Consider the following 25,016-nt stretch of genomic DNA (forward strand, 5'->3'; position numbering starts at 1 on the left):
AGCGGTGATAGGGTAGATGGAGGGAGAAAGAGAGGGAGCGAAGGATAGTGTACAAAACAAAAATACGAAATACAATTAACTTATGTAATATATCATATTCCTAAATTGGGAAATAATTGATCGGGGTGAACTTATTTTCATAAAATCCAAAAATCTTTTTATTAAGGTAAATAGCTTCATATAAAATTGAAAAATGTAAATAATGTTTACATCTCTACACGTCAAAGGACAAGATTGATTCACATTCACAGAAAATTATATGGGTGCCTCACATCATTTCCAAGCTTTTATCAACGAAAACATAGTAATAAATTTCTCATAAGTTTGAAGTAATTTCCAGTTATCATTAGATATCTTGGGTTGTACATAATCCTTTGTTACGAGTATATCAAGGCAACAAAAATTACATAGGTGCGTCAAATCATTTTCATGCTTAATCAATTAAGACATAGTAATAAATTTCTCACGAGTTTGAAGTGAATCAGTAGGAATCTTAGAAAGAATGTAATTAAGTGGTACATGATCTTTTATTATGTGTATATCAAGGCAACGAGTTCTTGCAGCCTTGTATTAGCATCTGGCTTACTTGTTATCATTGATTTTTTTAAAATTATAAGACAATTCATCATAAGCTTTCGTCGAGCTGAGGAAGGGTGAAAGCTTATCCCCCAAAGGTTGCACCACACAGCAGAATTCAACGGACTTAACTGCCAGCTCAGAGATATTACAACTAAAGTCAGGAATAACTTGCCCCTGGTCTCCTCTTTTTGCTTGAATGCTATTGTATGGTTGACAGCAATTAGAATGGAACGCTACTCAATACTACAAATTGCCATCAACTCTTTAAATAAACAAAGAATCTGCTGGCAGTTCATCACAATTTTACAACTTTAATTCTTTATTTGACATTTCACCAAAGTTTTAAATTGTTTAAAATTAATAAAATACTATAATTCATCCATTTTGTTTTCTCAAAATAAAATTTACATACTAACATTGAGGGTTTTCTTGAGATTTCCCCAGCAACACTGTTGAAGCGTAGGTGCCGGTCCCTTTGTCATGTATTGCTTATTGACACAACAATTGCTTTCTATTCCCCCATAAACAAAAATGACCTGCAACAACAAATTCATTGATTATTCCAAGGCTATCTCATGTAAGGCTTCTAAACTAGATTTGTTTCCTTACAGAAAATGTTACATGCATGGGAAGCATGCATAAAGTTACATCTACAGCCTAACCACCACATCAATGACAATTACCATATGCCATTAATGGAAATCAGATAATTTTGTCTAAATGGCATGTCAATTTAGAGAGAAGGTAAGATCGTTCTTTACCTTGACAAGAAAAGAAACCCCAAATGATTGTCTGACTTCAAGCATTAGACACTTAGCAACGTTATCAGAAACTGAAGTTGCAATCTGGGGAGAAACCAAACAAATTACCATGGTTCAGTGATCGTATTAGTAAAATCTTCTGTATAAAAGCAAGGCACGGAACACAAGGGAAAGAAAAACCCAGCAACCTGAATATTTGGAAAACAACATGGAATAAAATACTAGTATAGCATAACCACGGCTAGTATTTAGCTTATCAGTTTGGTTCATGAATCCTGCTCACAAAGGCCTAATTCAGCAGTGACACTGACAACTGGCCTCAAAAGAGAACAGGTTAAAATGCAAAACGCTCTGGCCAACTAACTCCACTCACAACTTCCAGCCAGTTATAACCCACTTTAACCAGCTCAAAAAAGCATATTTGGCAAGATGCTCTGGCAGATCAACCTGAAAAGGCCCACAAAATTAGATTTTCATTTTCGGACTACTGGTTCCAGCAAAGATTATTCTATTATTTTGTTACTACTAAATCTGAAAAACAGATAAACAAAGATAGGAAAATGAATGATCAGGCAATTATATTGTCACTACTAACATCTGGAAAACAGATAAAAACAGACAGGAAAACGAATGAGCAGGCAATAATGTTTGACTGAATGCAGAAAGATGCAGGCACAGTGATGGATTAAAATATTTGAAATCTGGACAATTAAAGGACTTTTCCTCAAAAAGCAGATGTTCTGCTCCAAATAATATGAAGATAGAATGACGGATGACCCATGCATCTCTAAAGCCAAGCATATAGCCACTCTGAACAAAAACAGTTGACCAGCATACTGAAAAGACATGAAAAGGTGACCACAAAACAAAAAAGCTAGTATAATTTTATGTCTACCTTGTTCCAATTAGAAACATAATTGTCAGTAGAGAGCTGCCAAGTATCATCAGGATTGGACCACTTACTGTATTCCTTATCTATACCCTCATCACAACTTGAATTATTGCTTCTTTTCCTCTTTCTAGACTTATCTTTCCTCTTTTTCTTCTTTGAACCCCCAAAAGATCCATAGTCTTTTTCTTTGCTTAAGCGCTCATTACATACCTCCAAAGATATTCTAGGACGATGAAATTCAATCCCATTTAAGCCAAACAACGACTCACAAGATGCTGCTCTCTTACATTTATCAGAGAGTTGGTACTGCAGAAACCAAGATTCAATGGCCAGCAATTTAATTGCCAACATTTTGTTCATCCTTAAGCATTCATTTCTTAAAGCCCAATGATCACTACCTTTTGAACTTTGTTTCATCTCCAACACAATCTCTTCTATGTGTCTTTTTCTTTCATCATGCTCCTCATCACACAAAAGCCGCACTATCTGGCGACCATTATTCACACATGCATTAGATATCAGTATTTCATCAAGGAATTGGAATTTGGCATCTATAGATAGGATAGTCTCAAACCAATTATTCTGCAACTGCTTCACCCTTGCTTTATCCTTTGAATCAAATCCATTATCCTGTTTTCCTAGAATTTTCCCAAGTGCATTCAGAAATGCCAAAAGTTCTCGGTCACCAAGAAGAATGAGAAGCCGCTGACATAGATTAAAAAAATTCTCTTCTAAAAGAAACTCCTCCACGGCCTGCCATGCCTCCAACAAGTCTTCATTATACATCATGTAAAGGAGCTCCTGTACAAAGAACTCCCTGTCGAGAGAGATTATCTCACCATCTTCTACAGATGCTGTAAACTCTTCTGATGACCAAAATTCTGGAACATTTTCAAGGAGATTTTCTACAGTGCTGAGAACATCCAGGTCCTGAAAATAATGTGGTTTTGTGGCAACCATCGCAGGGGACTGGCCATGCCTTCCTTTCCATACAAGCTCATCCCAGCATAAATCTCGGTTCACAAATGCAAACTGTGAAATCGAACGGGCACCACGTTTGTGTTCAAATTCTCCAATGCCACCAAACTGATCAAACCATTGCAATATCCTCCTTGAATTTCCTGCAATTTAAAAAATTGAAGATTTAGACAACAGACAATCTAAAACAAAATAGCGAAAGACAAGCAAACAACACATTTTAGTGTCTGAATTTTAAGGACCAAGTCAAGAATGGCAATAAGTGCAATCCCAGACAAAGCCAGGAAATAAGGTTTACATGCAAAATCTTGTTCCTCCATTCCACTGAATAAGAGGCTTGTACAGAGGATAAAAATTGTAAAGTTCGATAGCCAAAACAAAAATCAACAAGAATTTTACTGAAAATTTAAGAAAAATATATATAATAATATTGGACCAAATTATCAACAAAAGAGAAGCGGTCAACAGTGGATACTGTGCAAATAGTAGGGCTGAAGCAAAATATGAGTTCAATTCTGTATAAAATTGTTCATAAATTTACCATTCTCCTTTTTACGAAGGAAATAGTTCTATGTGAATTAAAAAAGCAGAGACAACTGAATTGCATAAGTAGGGCAGAATACTGGATAGAGAGAGCGGTTGGTAATCTTCACAACCATTGCATTTCCAAACAAATTTGAGATCAAAAGGCATAAAATTGAAAGTACAACAAAGTCATACTTTGAAATGCTTAATGCATACAAATATGTAAATAAGTAATAACACATTTTAGTGTCTGAAAATTTAAGGATATCAAGTCAAGAAGGGCAATAAGTGCAATCCAGACAGCCAAGAAATACATGCAAAATCTTGTTCCTCCATTCCAGTGAATAAAAGGCTTTGTGCAGAGGATAACATTTGTAAAGTTTGATAGCCAAAACAAAAATCAATAAGAATTCTACGGAAAATTTAAGAAAATATATAATAATATTGGACAAAATAATCAACAAAAGAGAAATGGTCAACAGTGAACACAGTGCAAATAGTAGGGCAGATCACTGAGGCAAAATAGGAGTTCGATTCTGTATAAAATTGTTCATAAAATTGCCATTTTCCTTTTTACAAGTAACTAATTCTCTGTAAATAAAAAATGCAGAGAAACAACTGGATTGCAAAAGTAGGCATAACACTGCATAGAGAGAGGTGTTGGTAAGCTTTGCAATGATTCCATGTCCAAACAAATTTGAGATCAAAAGGCATATGATTTAAGTACAGGAAAGTCAGATAGTTTGAACTGCTTAATGTATACATATATGTAAATTTTTGTTTGAACTGAAAATTTTCTAGTTGAAAATAATACTGAGATTCATAACTAGCATCAAAATTGTCCTATAGCTAAGTTACCTTATTAAATTTAATAAACATTTCTAACGAAACAACATTCAGTGATTAATATATTGGACATTTTCTAAAGTTTGATCTTCCATACAGAAAGGGCACAGGCAAGGTAGCCCTACAACATATAAAATGCATCAGCATCATGTATGATCCCTTATCTCTCCAGAACCATATTTAAAAAAACAAAAATTACGAGTTGGAGACTTCTTTAATGCCTATATAACAAATATTTCCAGAAACTTGGTATGCAAATTACATTTATGACAAAGCAAAAGATAAAAACTTGATCGTGTTAAATGCAAGGAACATATGTATTTTTTTCCTTTCGTAATTTTGTTCAAGTTGTATGTTCTGATGCCACCATTTTGTCTCAACAGCAAGACTGTTATAGATTGTGGTTGAAACCTCTACTTAACATGTAAAGATTATGAAATCAAACACTGTTTCCAGAGCTTTCCAAAGATATGTGATATGCCTGATTTTGGATGCATTACAAGAAAATGGCATCCTGATCATTTATCCCTTAAACCATCATTGAACCTCAGCCCACCAGCTAACTGAATCCATCTAATCTGCACCCAAATGGATCCAGTCTAGCTGATTACAAGAAAATGCCCCAAACTTAGCCTTATTTTTTCATTGCTTTTAAGAGATTTCACTGCAGAAATTGTACCCTCTCCTATAAAATGGCAAGGATTCACAAAAAACTGGGAATTCTGGTTCTAATTAATTTTTCACCCTTTTGGTTGCATTATAAACCCAGTTCTGCTAGATGTAAATGAACAAAATTGGACCATTTTATCTCTGTAGGCAAACTTGACGACTGCTGCTATGAGAAAAGACATTTAATTGCTGATAATAGCAAAAATGTAACCAAGAAAATGCCATCTCCTGGAAAAATAAATTACTCTTCAAGAATACAAAATAACTAAATAAATCACATGTAGCTAGTTTAAACAATTCAACCCACAAATGGGTTTTCAAGAAACAATATTGAGCTTCGACCTAGGTCTCTCCAATCTTCTAGGGTGGTGGGACATGTTTGCATGGGAATGCATTTCTGGGAGGACAAAACAATTCTCAGTTTTCCGAGACATAGGGATGGTAAATACTAAATATATAAAAATATATACTTTGTAGCAATTAAATTGTATTGTTAAACATAAGAACTATTTAAATTGCTGGGGTTAGCTCCAGGCAGATTCTCTCTGGATTTGCTAAAGGTCTTGCCACAGGTCTCTGGATTCAGCCCAAGTACATTAAGACATACCTGGCCAAATCCAAAAGGTCAGGATAGGGGCCTGGGCAAACCTGCCCACCCAGGCCAAATCCAGAGAGGTCTGGGGCAGGAACCTTGGTAGACCCATATACTCAGGTCAAATCGAAAAAGACCTAGCAGTGCTTGGATACGCCCAAACAGAGCCTGGACCAAAATCAGAACCCAGTCCAAACTAATCCAGGTTTGGCCAAGGTTCCTGTAGAACCCGTTAATAGAGTGAAATAAGAAAAAAACCATGAGAAAGTACACATCTAAAAGTGTTTTGACAATACATAATATTAAATACATGAATTTTCCAGTCCTGTTGTGACCTTTTTTTCACACATCACCCCATTGAGAATGGGGACCCTCTCCTTTCCTGCTTTCTAGGGTTTTTGTTAGTGCCCCGTGGCCTTCCGCTTCAGTACTGCTCGGTTTTGTCATGTTTTGAACGGTTTGAGTCCTAAGGATTGAAAGTCAGTTTGTGCAAGCCAAGTGATAATAGAGTCTAGACACCGTCAAAGTGCCTAGAAAAGCCAGAGGACGAAGAACGCAATTGATTTGAACAAATTCGGACAACTTTCTATTTTTAGAAAGTTTGCTTTTTTGCTTTTTCCTATTTTTAGGAAGTTTCATTTTTGGCATTTTTTAGCCCGATCCCCGGTATGGCTATTTTTAGAAAGTTTTCCCTATTTTTGTAGGGATGCCTGTTTTTTGCTTTTTCGGAGTGGGGACCTAGGGTTTACACTTGTACCATCGACCTGCATCGATTGCGATCAAAGATTTTCAAGTTTTGACCCAAAACCCTAAGTTCCTACATTTTAGGGGTCATGATGCTTCGGATGGGTTCCCTGAGTATGGATTTCAAATATCAATCTAATCTGGCGAAAATTGATGAAGTTATCAAATTTTGAAGTTTTTTTCAAGTATTTCTTTGAGTCTGGCTAATCAAAGTTTGATGGTGAATGTATGTCAAGAAATCTTCAAACTCCGCCCTATGGATGATGAAGGAGGTCATGTTCTTCAAAAAGTCCGCCCTACTTTTGATTGCAAAGTGGCGTGGAGGAGAGAAAGTCCGCCCTATGATGTCTTCCAAAGCCCATGGTTCCTCCAAAAGTTCGCCCAAGGTGAACTCCAAGGTACAAAGGCAATGGTCATGTTCTCCAAAAGTCCGCCCTCCAAAGTGCACATGTGAAAGAAAGTCTGCCCAAGCAAAGGTGCCAAACTCAAAGTCCGCCTTGTCTAAGTTGAGATATTTGGAGGGAGAAAAAGTCGGCCCTCCTAAGATCATAGCCAACTCAAGGTCCGCCTTGCAATGAAGGATGAAGTCTTCCAAAGTCTGCCATGAATAGTTAAGGTGTGAAGAAGTGAAAAGTCTGCCTAGGTTGCAAATGAAAGGTGCTCAAGATCAGAAAAGTCCGCCCAAGCAAAGTGGTGTGTGAGCTCCAAAGTCCGCCCTAGGAGGAAGACATATGAAGTGCATTGGAAGAAAGTCCGCCCATGATGGAGACTCAAAAAAAGTCCGCCCAAGGAGCAAGTGTTATGAACTCCAAAAAAAATTCCGCCCAAGGAGATGGTGAATGGCAAGTGGTCATGAAAAGTCCGCCCTCCCACTTGAGAAGAGAATAAGTCATTCAAAGTCCGCCCCAGGTGATAAGTCATGAACTCTACAAACTCCGCCCTATGGAGAAAGAGCCCAAGAAAGTCCGCTTTGTCAAAGTTAAAAGGTGTTTAGAGGAAGAAAGTCCGCCCTACTCTTGATCGCCTTGGAAATAAAGTCCCACCAAGTCCGCCATATGCAAGATGCTATAGACTCACAAAGTCTGCTGTGAGGAAGGTTTGATGGTGCAAGGAAGACATGAGAAGTCCGCCATCCATGGTTTCTAGAAAGTCCCCCCTCCAAAGTCCGTCTTGAAGTTGAATGCATAAAGTTTATGAAGTCCGCCTTGAAATGGAACTCCAAAAAGTTCACCTTAAGACATAAGGAATGGTTCCTAAGTTTGTCCAAGTCCGCCATAACAAGGAGAATCAAAACAATAAACTCTGCCTCATGAGAAAACATGCTAATTTTGAAAGGAAAGGTATATTCCAAGGTGAGGTCAGCGAGATTTCAAGATAGGATTCGAACTAGGAATCAAATTAGAAAGTTTTGAAAAGAGATATTTGCAGATCAAGTTCGAATATGAAATGAAAACTGAATTAGAAACTTGCATTTGTGAAGTGAGATGAAAGGTTCGAACTAGATAATGATGACTATGCAACTTGAAGCTGAATTAGAAACTTTCTTCATGAACGTTTAGGACTGAAATCAAAATAGAAACAGATTTTTGGAGAGGATCTGTGTATTTCTAATTATGAAATTCGACTTCATTACAAATAAGACATTCTTTCCTTCATTCCTCACACAAGAGTTCGAACTTTAAGTGTTGAGAGCAAAGTTAAGAGACATTCTTGCAGGCTGAAGGGTAGTCGAAAAATAATTCTGCAGATTGAACGTATTTTGGAGAAGTTAAGAGCATTAAGTATCATCTCCAACCTTATTCTCCCGCAGCATACATAGACTTTGGAGATAAACCACCTGATAGGAGGCAAATCTATTGAAGTTTCTAAGTTTTTAAAAGTTCTTTCTATCTTCTTGTCTTTTTCTTCTCATTCTATCGAAGGTGAAGTTGGTTTTGAAGGCGGATTTATTAGATTTCTGAGTTTTCTAAGTTCGTTGGAAGATATTTTAGCAGATTTGTCCAAAATTTCAATAAGAAAGATCATGTTGGACTAAATATTTACACTTTCTTTCTTACTTCCCGCCTTTCAAAACAAGTTTGGATGAAATTGATGTCATTGCAAACCTGATTTTTGGATTAAAATCAGAATTTAGAGTATGGAGTTTTATTATTATTTTCGAAATTCCTACATGTAAAAACTTCATTTTAATGACTAAGTATGAAAAATGAAGTAAACAACCTCAACCACTTGGTCATTCAAAACCTCAAATTTTAAATTGAAATTCTGATTTCTAACTTAGGCTTCGTGTGTTTTCACAAATTTCAGTCGCGATGAAGTTTCAGGTAGACAAGGATGCTCCTCCTGAATCCAAGATGAACTTGAAATGGAAGAATGTCAGTGATACAAACCTCGGACATATCAATCTGAGGAAGTTTAAGAAAAGGATGTTCGGCTTGGACAACCTTGTGCCTACTATGACATCGGAGACATGATTGTCCTTTTGAACCGAATAATGGGTAATCCCCAAGGCGCTCCATTTGAGCCTTGGATGTATTACTTCATTAATGAGATAATGAATGGAGTAAAGATGATTGACTGGGCTCAGATAATAAGCAACAACTTAGACAGCCAGCTGAAAAATTTGGAGGGAGACAAAATCTTCTATATGAGCTCGTATTTGTTCTATTCCCTAGCTAGAACTTATAGATACAGAGGCCTTAACCAGAAGAGGAGAGGTGGGAAACAAGGAAAATCAGTTTCCTATTTACGATTGTTACCCCCAGCTGCACATGGAAAAGAAATTACATTTCCAGAAGGTGAATGATGCATTTCTGATGCTATCACACGAACACTGCAAGGTGGACTACATCAAAGACTCTCTCAAGAGTAAAAAGACCTCACAAGCAAATTCGGGTATTGGTATATCCAATACCCAAACTTCACCTATATAAGAATTCAGGTATTTTCTGGATCTCCCTACAAACTCCCAATTTATCCCACCAACCGAGTTGTGTTGCTAGAAATTGTGAGGCAGTTGGAGAGCTTCATGATGGTTCAGAGAGAGAAGCAGAAGAAGGCAAGAACATCTTCTCACTATTGGAAATGGATTGGAAACGTGTCCATCAGCACAAGCTACTGCCACTGCTGAAAAGGAGTTGGCATGGTACCCCTTTTACTTATACAAGGCAAGAAGGAACTTTGATCCATTCCGTAAGATGAAAAGGGTAGAAGGAATTGTGTTTGAACACAGATCCAATCTAGAGGATTATTGGGCTAATGCAATCAATGATTTTGAAATCAGAAGAAGGTTTTGATCAGGAATTCCCCTAGGTATGGTAAGAGCAACAGAAGTATTCAGGGTCACGGATCAAGTAGAAGACAGTCCTGAATTTGAACAACCGGGTTTCGAGAAAGTGAGAAATGAGCCACTTGTCGTGATTGATTGGGCAGACGAGGAGAAATCGGATTTGGCAGACCTTATGAAGACAGTAGTTGAATACTAGTGGTGGATGTCCGAGAAGACAAAGCAACTAAAGTCCAAAGGTGTTGCCTTGACTTATGATTTGATGGTAATGGATGACTCAATGTCTTCCAACCATGGTATCTCTTCAGGCAATGCTCGGAATCCAAAAAAAGTTGTGTCCCGAAAGAGAAAGGAACCTGCCGGAAATTCTGGAAAGGCCAAGGCAAAGAAAATCGTTGGGGAAAGACGTGAATCAAATGAAGGTCATTCGACTTTGAGTGTTGCATCTGTTGTGCCTGACCAGAATATTATTGAGGAACAGGAGATGGACACAAATATGGAGGATAATGAAGCAAGAGTGCCTTCTTCGCTTGAAGAGATAATGAGATAACCCGTCCAAAATCCAGCCAAGGAACAAGCTGAGCCTCCAGTAGTTTTTCTTGATGGTATAGTTACTGGCCCTGGGGATATAGATGGTGAATGTGATAAAAATACTGAGAAGCAATCAACTGTTCCTGATTGGTTGAGAGAAAGGATAAGGGCTAAGGTTCCTAATGAGACCCACTCAAAAGAGAATATTGCAGCATTTTTGGCAAAGGTGAAAGAACCAGTTGTGATTAAACCATCCAAGCCAGTAAAAAATTTCTCTTTGATTCAAAGGGATAGTGCAGGGTTCAAAACGGTTCAGATAGCTGTACCAAAAGAAGGAAAGACCCAGAGTGATGTTGCTCCAGAAGATTATAAGATCACTACAGTAGAGTTGGGTAAGCCTACTCAGGCTCAAGAGATCCAATATTTTGATGATTCTTGCAACGCCCTCAAGGCAAGACTAGCCAAGAAAAAGGAGAAAAGAATTAAGGTTGAGGAAGAAAATCAGCAATGGAGAAAATATGTTATCCATCTAACTAAGCCACTTGATCATGAGATACCAGTTACCCCTCTGTAGCCTCTTCCACAAAAGTCAATGAAAGATTATGAGGACACGAAGGGCACATTCGAGCAAGTTAAGGAATGGACCTCATATGCTTCACCACGGGCTGACATACTTGTGGAAAATTTGGTATCGGCACATGAGTCGGCTTCTTCATTAGTCAACAGAATTCAGGACTTGGCTGCAAATTGGGAGGATATGGAAGAAATCCAAGATCAAATACTTCCACAATTGAGGATTATCCGAGGTCTATCAAAGCGAGACTTGATAGATGCAGGTGTCATCCAAGCTGGGGACAAGTATGATTTTAACACTTGGTATTGCGCTTTGGTCACCAAGATTGAGGTCCCGAAGAAATCTGAGACTAAGTATTTTGAGATTGAGAAGAATGTCAAGGAAATTTTAAGTGAAGTGTTTCATGTGGCATCGAAAATTTGGCAAAGGGAGGGCATGCGAGAAAAACACTTGCATGCAGTGAACCTGAGAACCAAAATTCAGTTGAGCTTTTTCAAAGTCTCAATGATGATCGATAAAAGGGATCTCTCAAGAATTGCGAGATTTCTCCTCATCGACAACAACTTTCTTGCCCAGGCAGTTGAGTGGGAATGCATCCTCGCCACGTGTACTGATGATGTGGACGTCGTCGACTTCCAGATTAGTAACTTGCCAAGTGTCACTATAGAAGAGGTTCAACTCATTGTGTCCAGATACATTGAATCTGCAAAAAGGGAAACTGGACACTCGCCTCAGTCACAATAGCAGTTGTGCCACATGTCACTCTCTTGTTTGTCTGATAGAGTTTTGAGAAACCCTAATTAGGGTTTATAACTTTCAATCTGGGCCCTTGATCATTGTTTGATCTCAATCGTTCATTATTTTCTGAAAAACTATATAAGGCTACCTCCTCTCATTTGGAGAGTGTGAGGTTTTTGATATATTGTTACGTGAAGGTCATTTTTTCAAATGATACATTGCTTGTGCGCTTTCTCTTAAGGCTTTGTAATCTCTGTTATTTGAGTGATTAGCATGGTTTCAATTTCTTCAACACATTAGTTAAAAGTTAATTTAGATTTGCTTTCAAAGTTGTTAGAATTGAATGAAGGATTTGATTTGTATTAATTAACGATGCATCTCTGCTCATACTTTTGGTGAATGGATGATTTCCATTTCACTAGGCAAAGTTAGTCTGAGCCTATCCCCTATGTATGCCAAAACTTCAATCATAAGCACAACCCATTCCCGAGAACACCTAGTTAATACCATCTCCAGAATTCGTAGGTTTAGATCAGCTTTCTTAACCCTATCTCCTTTTTCCCCTTTTTTTGAAGGTCTAAATCCCGAAAAATCCAAAAAACAGAAAGTCTAAAATTGATAAAATCTATCGAAGTCCAGAAGCTTGAAAGACATTCATAAATGTAAGTCCCCCTTGAGATTTTCAGCATACACTACCCAAGTAGCTATCCCACTAAAGTCTCTTGTTCGCACATATAGACCTTGGAATCAGCAGCGATTTTTCAAGAGAGGATAGAATACCTTTGGGTATCTTATTCTAATGTTTGGTAGATGATAAAACGTACACCAACAAGTCCATAATAGATTAGATTGATAATTTCCGGATTTGACTGAGTGTTTAATTTTTTCATCAACATTTCGGATCATGCTCACATGGTCCGAAATGTTGATGAAAAAATTAAACAATGTCAAATCAGAAATTATCAATTCAATACATGATGTGCCTACATTTGCATTAACATTATGAGAAAATGGTACCCCCTTAGGAGTCTTTACCTGCTACAGAACTTAACCCTGTTGATTGATCATTTGTATGAAATCAAAGCTATTGTAGCTGAGGCAGCATCAGAATAAAAGATAAACACATATAAATAATTAAAGCTTAAAAAAAATTCCACGTGTTTTATGAGATTTGACAAAAAAAAGAAAAAAAATTGCACTGTGCTACAAAAATACAAGCCATTGACTAAAAATAAAGGGTATTATAATTTAATATGGATTTCTCATCCCGAGGCCATACCACTGAACAAAATTTACAAGACATTCCTCCAAATTATTTAATTTTGAGGGTTGTCAACTTTTTAAAGCTGAAATTATGGACATGCTATTAAGAAAACTCTGACAATTACTCATGAAGATTGAGATGTCGTTTACTACTCATGAAGATTGAGATGTCGTTTACTACATCTTTACTAATTCAGTAATTTGTGTTGATTTTAATAAAATGTTGTGTTTTCCAAAGTTCTTATCAGTTTTATTGTCTGGATTTTCTATTGTCCTTTTATAATCAAGGATAACTTTATAATTGTTTTAAAAAATGCATTTCCACATTAATAGGGTAATCAGAAAAAGAATTGTAGAAGACCAATATCTAGGAAGAAACCTCCAAATGATTTCATGAGGCTTAATTTTAATGCAGCTTCTGTTAAGAAATTTAAGTTAGTGCTCCATGTATGTGGGTAAATAATAATTATGTGAATAGTTATTATCATATAAATGTTAGTATATAGTAATATTATTGTTATATTAACAATAATATATATTATGGTTTGAGTTGTTTTAACAACTCATATGGCTTGAGTTGTGTATTGTTACGTGAGTAACAATCACAGATTCACAACTTAAATAGAGAGGTTGGTCCCTATAAAATAGGATTAGTAAATCCTATATATATGTAAATATTTACTGAATGAAAAGACAAAGGAGCACTGTATTATTTGTGTTTAATTTTTGTACTTCTCTATCCATATTTTCCTCAGCTTCTAGGGGTAGTCCCGGACTGCATGAGCAAGCATCATTCTAAGTGATGTTTTGGAGCAATTTATTAATGGTGGATCTTTCCTTTTTGGTCTAACTTACCAATCCTAGAACTAGTTCAGATTCAAGTTCAGTTCACAAATTTGGTTAAAAAAAAAATAGGGTTGGGTTTGTTTTGGGTTTATCCATACAAAAACATATAAATATTGTAAATAAAAATACATAATTGCAGCCTAATAACAAAAAGATTCCTATCTACTAATGTATGGACAATATTATTATTTTATAATATAATAATAAATTATAAGTAAAGTTTAATATATAATATAATAATAAATTGTAAATAAAGTTTATGTCGATAAATAAATAAACTAAATAAAGAAATGTATAGAATTTATATTTTTGTGCTACCAAAACTACTGCTATGGTATATTTTGCAATTGTGTTCACGAGTCTACAAACATCTCTCAAGCCCATCTATGATAATCTAGTTGCATCTCGTTCTTCTCACATTTCTCATCGTATTGTGTTGTTGGAGTGTGACTGTTTTATCAATCACCAATCACCCTTACAAACTACCACTATTGCTACCTATAATGATCATGGTCGTGGGCAGGTAAATTATCAATCACTACATGTGGTGGGCTGGGTGCTCATTCAATCAATCCAAATTCCCATTCGCATCATGGCAACAAAATAAATTTTGCCATTGTAATCATGTGTAGGGAGGCCGTGTCCATTGGTGCTAGCAAAATAAATAAATTTGTGTAATCAAAAGGGCAAAGGCAGCAAATGCAAAGCAGCAAGCAAGAAGTCATCCCCGTAGTCTTCCCATAGGGTTAGGCATTTGTCACAATCATTGAATTACAGTGAAAGTTTAGAAAAAAAAAAAGAATGCACAGATATTTGATGGGTTTGCATATAGAATAATTAAAAAAAAAATGCACGATTTCTTCACAAAATGCACAGTTTTTTGTTTAAAAGAAACAAACAGAATGCACACATATTTGATGGATTTGCATAGAATAATTAAAAAAATACACAGTTTCATCTGGAACAAACCAACTGAAGAAAAAAACATCCCCTTTGAACCAGACCCAGATCCAGAGCCAACAAGGGATGAACAAGTAACATAGTTTATGGGCACCCAAAATGATATTGGAGCTGAACTAGAGGCTCTGTTGGAAGGACTAATGCTCGAACAATTGACTGTAAGAGACTCCCAGGAAATCATTGCAGAACTTGCTACGGGATCCATGGTGAATTGGAAATTGAATAATGGATTATCTGAGGCTTGCAGCCTTAACAGAATTTTCAAGGAGATTTTTTATGAACACTCCTATAGGGAAGGCAATAAGTGTGTGAATTTTGTAGCAACTAAGGGAATAGCACAGCTTCCATTCTCAACTTTGGTGAGTGATAGGTGGAAATTCTTGGAAAAGTCTGCCTCCAACAACTAATGGAGATTGCTTTTAAAATGATGTCTTGCCTTCAAATTTAAAGCCATCTTTCCTTCTAGCTGGAATTCTAAAGAGAATATTCCACTTTCCCATGTGGAGAGGATAGGAGCATTGTCAATCTTCCCTCCTAGGAGGTTTAAAGAAAGGATCCATGGCAATGGTTCAGCCACGGAGTTATCGATGATTTATCACATCCACACTCTCACCCATCTCAGCATGTGTAAGGGGCTCCCTTAGTTGGTGTGAATGGATTGGTTAGGTGGTATAGTTTTTGCAGCATTCTGAAGATATAATCTCTTTGGTTAGATTTATTGTTTATCTTCTAATAGAGGAAGAATGAAGAGTCTAGCATGAAAGAAAGGAAGGGATTCCCTGTAACATGACAAAATTTCAGATAGAAACCAAAATAATACCTTTGCCATTTCCGACTTGCATACCCTACAATGTATCAAGAAAATTTTGGGCCAATAGGGTATTGCTAATACTAATGCTTTAATGTCTTGTGCTTTCATAGCAGCAAACTTTAACAATATGTTGAAAGGATAGGTGGTTGATTTGTATATGTTAGTGTAGGTTTTTTATTTTCCTTTATATTTGGGAGTAATTCTTTTTCCTATACATATTATAAAGCTTGCTGAAGTTATTATACATGATAGTTTCAAAGATATATGGCTTCCTCCATGAGTGACAATGTAAATCCCACCTATTCTTGGGTGGTTGAAGTTACTCCCTCTCTTGAATGCATTATCCGTCTCTCATAATCATTTGTTTTTCTTTTGGGTAGTTGTAGCCATTAATTTGGCATATTCTAAGTAGGTGTAACTCCCACCTATTTCTAGTAGCTGGAGTTATTCCTATTGGTTGTATTCACTCTCTTGTGGCTATATATATAGCATTATTCATTCATATCTGATAATCAAATGGTGAGTATGCCTTCTTTACCGGTTTGCAAATCTCTCATATCATGAAGTTCTACTCTTGCTATTTTGATTCTAGGGTCATTTGTATAAAAAGTTACATTTGGTTTATTTCTGTTGAAAATGTAGCTAGGTCATATCCCTTGATTGGGTCGACCTAGCTTGGTAAATTTTAATGTGGTCTTCGGCCTTAAAATTTATTGTGTAACTTGTAAATTCAATAGATCAGGACCTATTAATATGTAACTTGTAAAGTGTTATTGGTCAGGTCCTAACTGATGTAACTTGTGATATTGGTATGACCCTATAATGGCAAATGTAACTTGTGGTTATAAATGGGTCTGACCCTATATAATGTAACTTGTGAATTTGTAATTTGGAGCCAAAGCCGACCTAGGCATAAGGGTTAAGGGCATGTATATAAAGGAAGTGACTTGAGGTCACAAGTTATATAACATAAGCGAATATCATCTGCCTTAATGCAATCTGTTATGCTCCAAAAGATCAGCGAACTACATTCTGAAGTCAACGAAATTGTCTTCTAGCTGGGCGAACATCTTCCTAGGTCTGCCGAACCTGCTCCTAGGTCTGCCGAGCCTACCCCAAGGCTGCCGAACCTGCTCCAACGCTACTGAACTTACTTCAGGCTGTGCTACATCTGTTCTAAGGCAAGCGAACTCCCTCACATGATCTGCAATAAACAATCTGGGCGATTGTTCAAATCTGACCTGAACTGTGATTCAGATAAGTTCTTTGTATGCCCTAGAAGGGCAGTATTGTAATCTGCTGCTATACCTAATCTAATCAGATCTGAGATCTTTGGTTGCTGGGTTTTTCCTCCAAGAGGGAGGTTTTCCCAGGGTACATGTGTTTTGTGTATGATTAACTTTGCATTCTGATTTTCTGTTCTATACTGCTAATCTGATCACTAAAAACTAACATGGTATCAAAGCCAGGTTCATATTAAGCATAATCAGATTAACAGATTCGTGAAGTATATCGGAAGTTTTTGGAGGTGTTTGAGAGGCTTAATGACAGGTGATTCAGTTCTCCTATAGTTGGTCGTACTCTCATGCTGGCCATACCCTTAATGCTGATTATGTCATTACTTCCTACAAGTTTGGAAGCAGATCAGAAAGGAGGAAGATTGAAGGGGCCCTACTATTCTGGCAGGCCATAATAGTCAGTAGGTAAGGACAGGTGAACATGGTGAGAATTGCTGCCTTTAATCATAAATGTTTATATGGCTCCTTGAGTTTACATGTAGTTTCCAGTCACTTGCAAGGTGAACATCTGATGTTTCATTGAATTTGATTAAGTTTATTATTGGCTGACCTAGCTGTTTGGCCAGATTGAGTTACCAGATCTGCTCTTTCATAAAATAACCCTTACCAAGTTAATATGTCCTTATTCAATAATTTTCTAAGTGTTTTTTGGTAAGCTATAATTTGGTACATTATTTTCCAACATTGGCATGATACTTGGTTTGTGCAAGTTGACAAAGTTGCAAATTAGTATCAAGGTTACTTTTTCAGTCTGCTGTATTGACAGCTTTGAGTGATCCTTGCGTGCAACTCCTACATGTCGTCACTGAGTTGAAGATAGATGATAAGTGATGGTGAGGCCCGAAGGCCACACAGTCATCATCAGACGCTTCATTATGACCTAAGTGGATGGTAATTTAATTGCTAAGCGAAATTAGGAAAGAATGTTGAGGACTAACTTATAAGAGAGAAGTATTTTTTGAATTTTTCATGCTGTTATCAATTCATTGGATAGTGAATCATGTATGATAGTCTTGAACTATTAGTAACCTCTCGTAAATGCTTTCAGGACGGACTGAGGAGCATAAAGATGATGATTGTATTCAAGAGAGGAAGGTTTTGAGACATCTTGTGAGGAAGCATCACAGGTTGAAGACTAAGAGACATAGCTCAGTTGGTGATACTACGATCAGGTTCAACTTCAAAGGGAGCTTGTTGTTTTCAGCTCCAGAGGGAGCTTGTTTGTTGTTTCAGTTTCAAAGGAAGCTATATCCTTGGTTAAGGCAATCTTCTCGGAGAAGGTTGAGATGAAAGCCCTCGTTCCACCCTCTGCAAGTAGGCATGGTGGTATTGCATTCTTCTCTGGGAGAGGTCTGAGGTTAGAGCCCTCGTTCCACCCTCTACAAAGTGCAAGGTGGGATCACCCTCTGTGGAGTGCAAGGTGGGACCACCCTCTGCGGGCAATGCAAGGTGGATCCATCCTTTGCGGTTGTGCATGATGAGTATCATGGAAAGAGACCATGATGTACTTAGGATTCATCCTCTGTAGGCTAAGTCACCAGGTTCGAATTTGAATTCGAATTCGAAGTTCGACAGCTTTGAAATTCGATGAAGTTCGATGCGGAAAAAATTCGAAATGTATAAAATTCGAATTAAATTCGCCATATGTAATTTTTAAATTTTTTTTTAATAAATATATGTAATATATCTATAAATTTGCGTAAATAGTTTAACATTGATAAATAGATTTGAAATCATTACAAAAAGATGACACATTTATAAAATATAAACCGTAGGAAACATATGCTTTCACTATCGCAAAGATGTTCTTTTGTCAAAAAGGTACAATAACAGTCAAAAACTTTAGAACTTTAAAATAACTCTAAGTCATCAAGAGCACTTGGCTGGGATGCCAAATCATCATCATCTGTATCACTACTCAGTTCATCATCTACAAAGTCAGGCTCATCTGCATCTGGCATTGCCATGCCTTCAAGAGTTTGTTGTAAAGAAGTGTTCTTTGCTGATTTGTTCATCAGCAATTTCAAATTGCTGCGAACATAGACAAGATCTCCCAACTTTCCAGTCAGCAATTTGTTCCTCTTTTTGGAATGGATGTGGTCAAAGCAACTCCAGTTCCTCTCACAAGCTGATGAACTTGCTCCCTGACTCAAAATTCGAATAGCAAACTCTTGCAGTTCAGGAGCTGATGATCCATAAGAGATCCACCATCTATATCCAGACATACGTGGCGAGTCATATTTGGCTTCTGCCCCTCCAAACATCCCTTCTCCTCTCTTGTATTGCCAACTTTGATCTCTGATTAGTAATACAATTTCTGGATTTGGTACATACCTGCTAATGGCTTGGTAAAGCCCTGCCATGATTTCATTATCACCCCTTCTATCAATAGAAAACAACTTAGGCTCCAAAAAGCAAGCTGCTGCATGTAAAGGTGTGTGCATCATTTTCCATCTGCAATCAACTGCCTCCCATATCTGCATATATTCTGCTTCTTCATTGTTTAGTGCTTTTTGAATAGATTCCTTACACCGGTCCATGCTTTCATAAAGCATGCCAAGGCAAGGAGTGTCACCATCAACCATACGAAGCACGTCAACAATTGGTTCACATACAAGCAAGACTTTTGCTGCACTTCCCCAGAAATTGCTGTTTAGGATGATTTGCTCTATGTTCTTCCCCTTGGGGCCTTTAGAAAGCACTGAACTTTCCCACTGATTGGAACATATAATAGACCTCAAAGCTGCTTTTTCTTCAACCACTCTTTTCAAAGTGATATAATATGAAGCAAATCTTGTTTCACAAGGCCTCAACAATTCCTTTGATGCATGCTGCCTATAAATACTCAATGTGAGACGATGATTCCGTATGAAATTTGCAATTGCTCTCCCTCTATGAATAGCTTCATTTATCCATGGGAATTTAGCCAAGTCATGAAGCAACAAATCGAGACAATGCGCTGCACATGGGCTCCAATATATCTGTGGGTACTTCTCTACAATCAGCCTCCCAGCTCCCACACAATTTGCTGCACTATCAGTTACCACTTGAACCACATTTTCCATCCCTACTTCAAGAATGGCTTCCTCTAATATTTGAAAAATATACTCTGAAGTTTTTTTGTGGTTCATGGTGTCAATGACTTTCAAAAACACAACACCTTCAGGACAAGACACCAAAACATTAATCAATGGCCTTTGACACATATCTGACCATCCATCACTCAATATAGTGCAACCTGTTTCCTTCCAAGTGGCTTTGACATCAGCTAATTTTTCAGTCACTCTATCTTTTGACCTCTGCAAAAGAGTTGTCCTGATAGCCTCTGAACCTGGGGGTGTGTACCCTTTGCCAAACTCTGCAATTTTCTGAACTGCATTGCGGAAATGAGGATTTCTCGCAACATTGAATGGAATAGCACTTGTGTAAAACAAATCAGCAACTGCATCATCCACCTGTTGTTTCTCTACTGGTTTCCAAAAGTTGTTCAGTGTTCCACTCTGTTTTGGTACACTCGCCGCTTCGGATTGCACAGAAGAGGAAGACATGGCAGATGTGAATCTAGATATATCTCCTTCAATTCTCTGTTTCTTTTGTGCCTTCTTCATTTTGCCTACCATTGAAGCAGCCAACTCTTTCTCTAGAATAGCTTTAAGTTCTGGAGTCGCACCTGTGCATGCTTGAACACCTCCACCTGGACCCCCTGTATTAGCAAGGAAGTGGTCCCTAAGCCTTGTTAAAGTTCCAATGATATTTGCCTGACATATGTTACATTTGATGTGAGTTCCATTTCGGGTCACATGCTTCCATGCCTCAGAAGTTGATTTGGGAGGAGCCATTAAATGAAAATCTGCATGTTTGGAAAGAAAAATTAAAAAACACACTATTTTTATTTCAACCTTTTAAAAATATATAATATTAAACAATATAATAAAAAACCATTAATATAAAATTATAAATTATATAATAATAATATTAAACAATATTATAAATTTATAAACATAAAAAAAATTGACACCATATTAATATCATATAAAAAAATGAAGCAGAGATATATAATAATAATATCATATTAATATCATATTGACACCATATTAAACAATATTATAAACATAAAAAAAATTGACACCATATTAATATTAAATTATTAATTATTAAACAAAAAAAATATTAAACCTAAAAAAAATTAATAAAATATAAAAATATATAATATTATATTATAAAATATAAATATAAATCATAAAATATATAATATTATATAATATTACATTTTTAAACATTAACTATTTAACATTATAAACAAAAAAAAAAAAAAAAAATTAAAAAAAATACCTGTGCAGGTCGCGGACGTGTCGAGGCTGGCCAGTGGCGTCGCGGAGTGCAGGCGGCGTCGCGGGGTGGTGGCGTCAGCACTGGTGGTGGCGTCGGCACTGGTGGTGGCGTCGCAGACGGGTGGCGGCCGACTGGTGGCGGCCGAGCACTGGTGGTGGCGTCGCAGAGCGAGCGGTCGAGCAGAGCGGGCGGCGTTAGCAACTCGCGTGGGTGTGGTTGCAACGTCTGCGGCCGCCTATTTATAAAATCCGCCAAAAAAACCCTAAAACGCAAACCCGAAAAGTTAAAAAAACACTTTAACAAACCCTAAATTTTTAATCGAATTTAATCGATTTTTTTAATGGTTTTTCAAGTTCGCCGAATTTCGAACTTCAAGGTTCAAATTCGGTCGAACCTGGTGACTTAGTCTGTAGGTATGCATGATGAATATCATGGAAGGAGTCCATGATGTATATTGAATTCATCCTCTATGAGAATGCATGGTGGATATCATGGAAAGAGTCCATGAAGCATGGTCACGATGTAACTTGATTAATCAAGGGATCCTCCCTAGCTAAGAGGGAGTGTTGAAAATGTAGCTAGGTCGTATCCCTTGATTGGGCCGACCTAGCTTGGTAAATTTTAATGTGGCCTTCGACCTTAAAATTTATTTGGGATATTGTGTAACTTGTAAATTCAATAGGTCAGGACCTATTAATAATGTAACTTGTAAAGTGTTATTGGTCAGGTCCTAACCGATGTAACTTGTGATATTGGTCTGACCCTATAATGGCGAATGTAACTTGTGAATTTCTAATTTGGCGTCAAAGCCGACCTAGGCATAAGGGTTAAGGGCATGTATATAAAGGAAGTGACTTGAGATCAAAAGTTATATAACCTAAGCGAATATCATCTGCCTTAATGCAATCTATTCTGCTCCAAAAGATCAGCAAACTACATTCTGAAGTCAGCGAAATTGTCTTCTAGCTGAGCGAACATCTTCCTAGGTCTGCCGAACCTGCTCCAACGCTGCTGAACTTACTTCAGCCTGTGCTACATCTGTTCTAAGGCAAGTTAACTCCCTCACATGATCTGCAATCAACAATCTGGGCGATTGTTCAAATCTGACCTGAACTGTGATTCAGATAAGTTCTTTGCATGCCCTAGAAGGGCAGTATTGTAATCTGCTGCTGTACCTAATCTAATCAGATCTGAGATCTTTGGTTGCTGGGTTTTTCCTCCAAGAGGGAGGTTTTCCCAGGGTACATGTGTGTTATGTGTATGATTTACTTTGCATTCTGATTTTCTGTTCTATACTGCTAATCTGACCACTAAAAACTAACAATTTCCACATAGGTCTTCAATAATTTCTTGTTTGTGTACAAAATCTAACATGGTATCAAAGCCATTGTGTTGGGAGTAGACCAATTGGTTGCATGATTATGAGAGATTGAGTTTAGACATTTGGGTGTGGGTTAATTTTTGACACACCACACAACACATTTGGTTGCACTATTGCATTTGAAAGGCTCAAGAAAGTCACGATTAGCTTTTGTTTCACTCAAATCACACTACCAGTAGCTAATTAACAACTAGACTTTTTTGTGTTTGTCTAATTAAATTTTGCATGTAGCACTTTTTTTAAAGCATTTTGGTGCAAAACAATCCCTAGCATTGCATTTGGAAGACATCAAAACTTATAAATTGATATAAAATTTGTCAATTTTCATGCTCATGGTCCAAAAGGGTTTAAAATCTTTTGGTCGCATACTACTAATTCAAAGGGTTTTTTTTTGCAAGAAACATTTTGTTAAATAGTGTAGAAGTTCGCAGTCTTTCAAAATGGTCTTAAGTATTTTTCAAATTTGATTCTCTTACTTTTCAAAATTTGAGCTTTCTCAAAGATTTTGATGTTCAATCATGTTTCCTAGAACTAAAAATGCTCAAAACTTTCACAACGATCTCCTTTTTTAGTGCCATCTTTTTAAGTAGAAATTTTTTAAGCTTTACACAAAGATGTAGTTTTTTCAGTCCTATTTTGTAAGCACATATTACTTTCAACATTTTGACCACTTTTGCACCTTGTAAAAGCTTTATTAATCTAGTATTGTGCATAATAATACACACTAAAATGAAGTGCTAAACATTGTTATATCTAGGGGGTCATTTCACATATAGTATCAGGGGGGTTGCTCATCTGCTCATCTTGCTGCATATCTCTTTAATTTCTGCATTATGGATCCTACAATTTTAATTCCAATTCCAATTCTTACATTGTATAACTATTTTGAATGGATGTCTAAAATATTGCTTTTGCTAAGTAAAGGATTCCATAAATATGTAATGGCAAGGATTCCTAAACCTATTGATGCCATAGACAAAATTAAGTAGGAGATAAAACATGATGAGTTTGTTTGATTTTTATGTCTCGTTCTGTCTCCAGATTTACTATTTCATGTTGAATTCTCAAACATGCCTATTGGAGTCTAGAATACTTTGGCTAGCCTGTTTGGAAAACAAGATGTAATGTGAGGTCATCACTTAGAAAATGAACTCATCAGTCTTAGTCCTTGAAATTTTGACACACTTAGGATTTCACTACTAAGTTCACAAGCCTTAGAACACAATTTAAGCAATGTGGGATCGAGAAGACACAAATAATTCTTGTCATTCTATCTAAGCTGAGTTCTAATAGACAAAATTAAGTAGGAGATAAAACATGATGAGTTTGTTTGATTTTTATGTCTCGTTCTGTCTCCAGATTTACTATTTCATGTTGAATTCTCAAACATGCCTATTGGAGTCTAGAATACTTTGGCTAGCCTGTTTGGAAAACAAGATGTAATGTAAGGTCATCAATTAGAAAATGAACTCATCAGTCTTAGTCCTTGAAATTTTGACACACTTAGGATTTCACTACTAAGTTCACAAGCCTTAGAACACAATTTAAGCAATGTGGGATCGATAAGACACAAATAATTCTTGTCATTCTATAAACTGGGTTCTAATAGATAAAATTAAGTAGGAGATAAAACATGATGAGTTTGTTCGATTTTTATGTCTCGTTCTGTCTCCAGATTTACTATCTCATGTTGAATTCTCAAACATGCCTATTGGAGTCTAGAATACTTTGGCTAGCCTGTTTGGAAAACAAGATGTAATGTGAGGTCATCACTTAGAAAATGAACTCATCAATCTTAATCCTTGAAATTTTGACACACTTAGGATTTCACTACCAAGTTCACAAGCCTTAGAACACAATTTAAGCAATGTGGGATCGAGAAGACACAAATAATTCTTGCCATTCTATCTAAACTGGGTTCTAATTATTTTATTTGAGTCTCTACTTCTCATTCTAACAAAAGTGATCTTAGTCCAGCATTTCACATGCCTACCTTTGATGAATTTGTTGTCTCTCACAATGAAGTGTAATGTCCCCTATTGGGATTGCCCTAAATCTTGCCCTAAAATCACAAGTTCAAATAAAACAAGAAATGTAATATAAGAGTTATAAATTTACCAATCAAAATAGTTTTAAGCAAGATAAATCTTGGTTTAGGTCCTGCAATGATGTTAGGCAACATTAGAAATATAATTCATAAGACCAATTAGTTTTACAAGGGTTAAGGATCAAAGAACATATAAGTGCATATATATTAATAATCATCTTAATCCATTTAGATAAATCATGTAATATATATAATTGATTTTTAGAATTCACCCATATAGGGGTCGAATGAGGGAAGCACGATAGGGTGCCCAAAGCATCCCTCACACTAAGCCCAAGGGCGGATACAACACCCCCTTGGCCC

The 25,016-nt window shown here is 36.7% G+C and overlaps 1 protein-coding gene across 6 annotated transcripts in view; it reads right to left on the bottom strand.

Annotated features, from left to right (window-relative positions):
• Positions 1-323: 323 nt before the first annotated feature.
• Positions 324-25,016, bottom strand: part of LOC131034779 (uncharacterized) — a 34,836-nt gene continuing 10,143 nt past the window's right edge. Inside the window, exons 2-6 of one of the 6 annotated variants that reach the window (XM_057966361.2) lie at positions 2,236-3,353; positions 1,529-1,787; positions 1,341-1,424; positions 996-1,115; positions 324-707 (exon numbers count right to left, since the gene is read on the bottom strand). In XM_057966361.2, the coding sequence (XP_057822344.2) occupies positions 1,710-1,787; positions 2,236-3,353 (1,196 nt within the window). In that variant the 3' untranslated portion in view covers positions 324-707; positions 996-1,115; positions 1,341-1,424; positions 1,529-1,709. Of the gene's footprint in view, positions 1,116-1,340; positions 1,425-1,528; positions 1,788-2,235; positions 3,354-25,016 lie in introns of all 6 variants that reach the window. The other 5 variants (XM_057966359.2, XM_057966356.2, XM_057966358.2 and 2 more) reach the window with 5 other exon arrangements.

This window comes from Cryptomeria japonica, chromosome 3 (assembly GCF_030272615.1).
Source record: "Cryptomeria japonica chromosome 3, Sugi_1.0, whole genome shotgun sequence".
Lineage (NCBI taxonomy): Eukaryota > Viridiplantae > Streptophyta > Pinopsida > Cupressales > Cupressaceae > Cryptomeria > Cryptomeria japonica.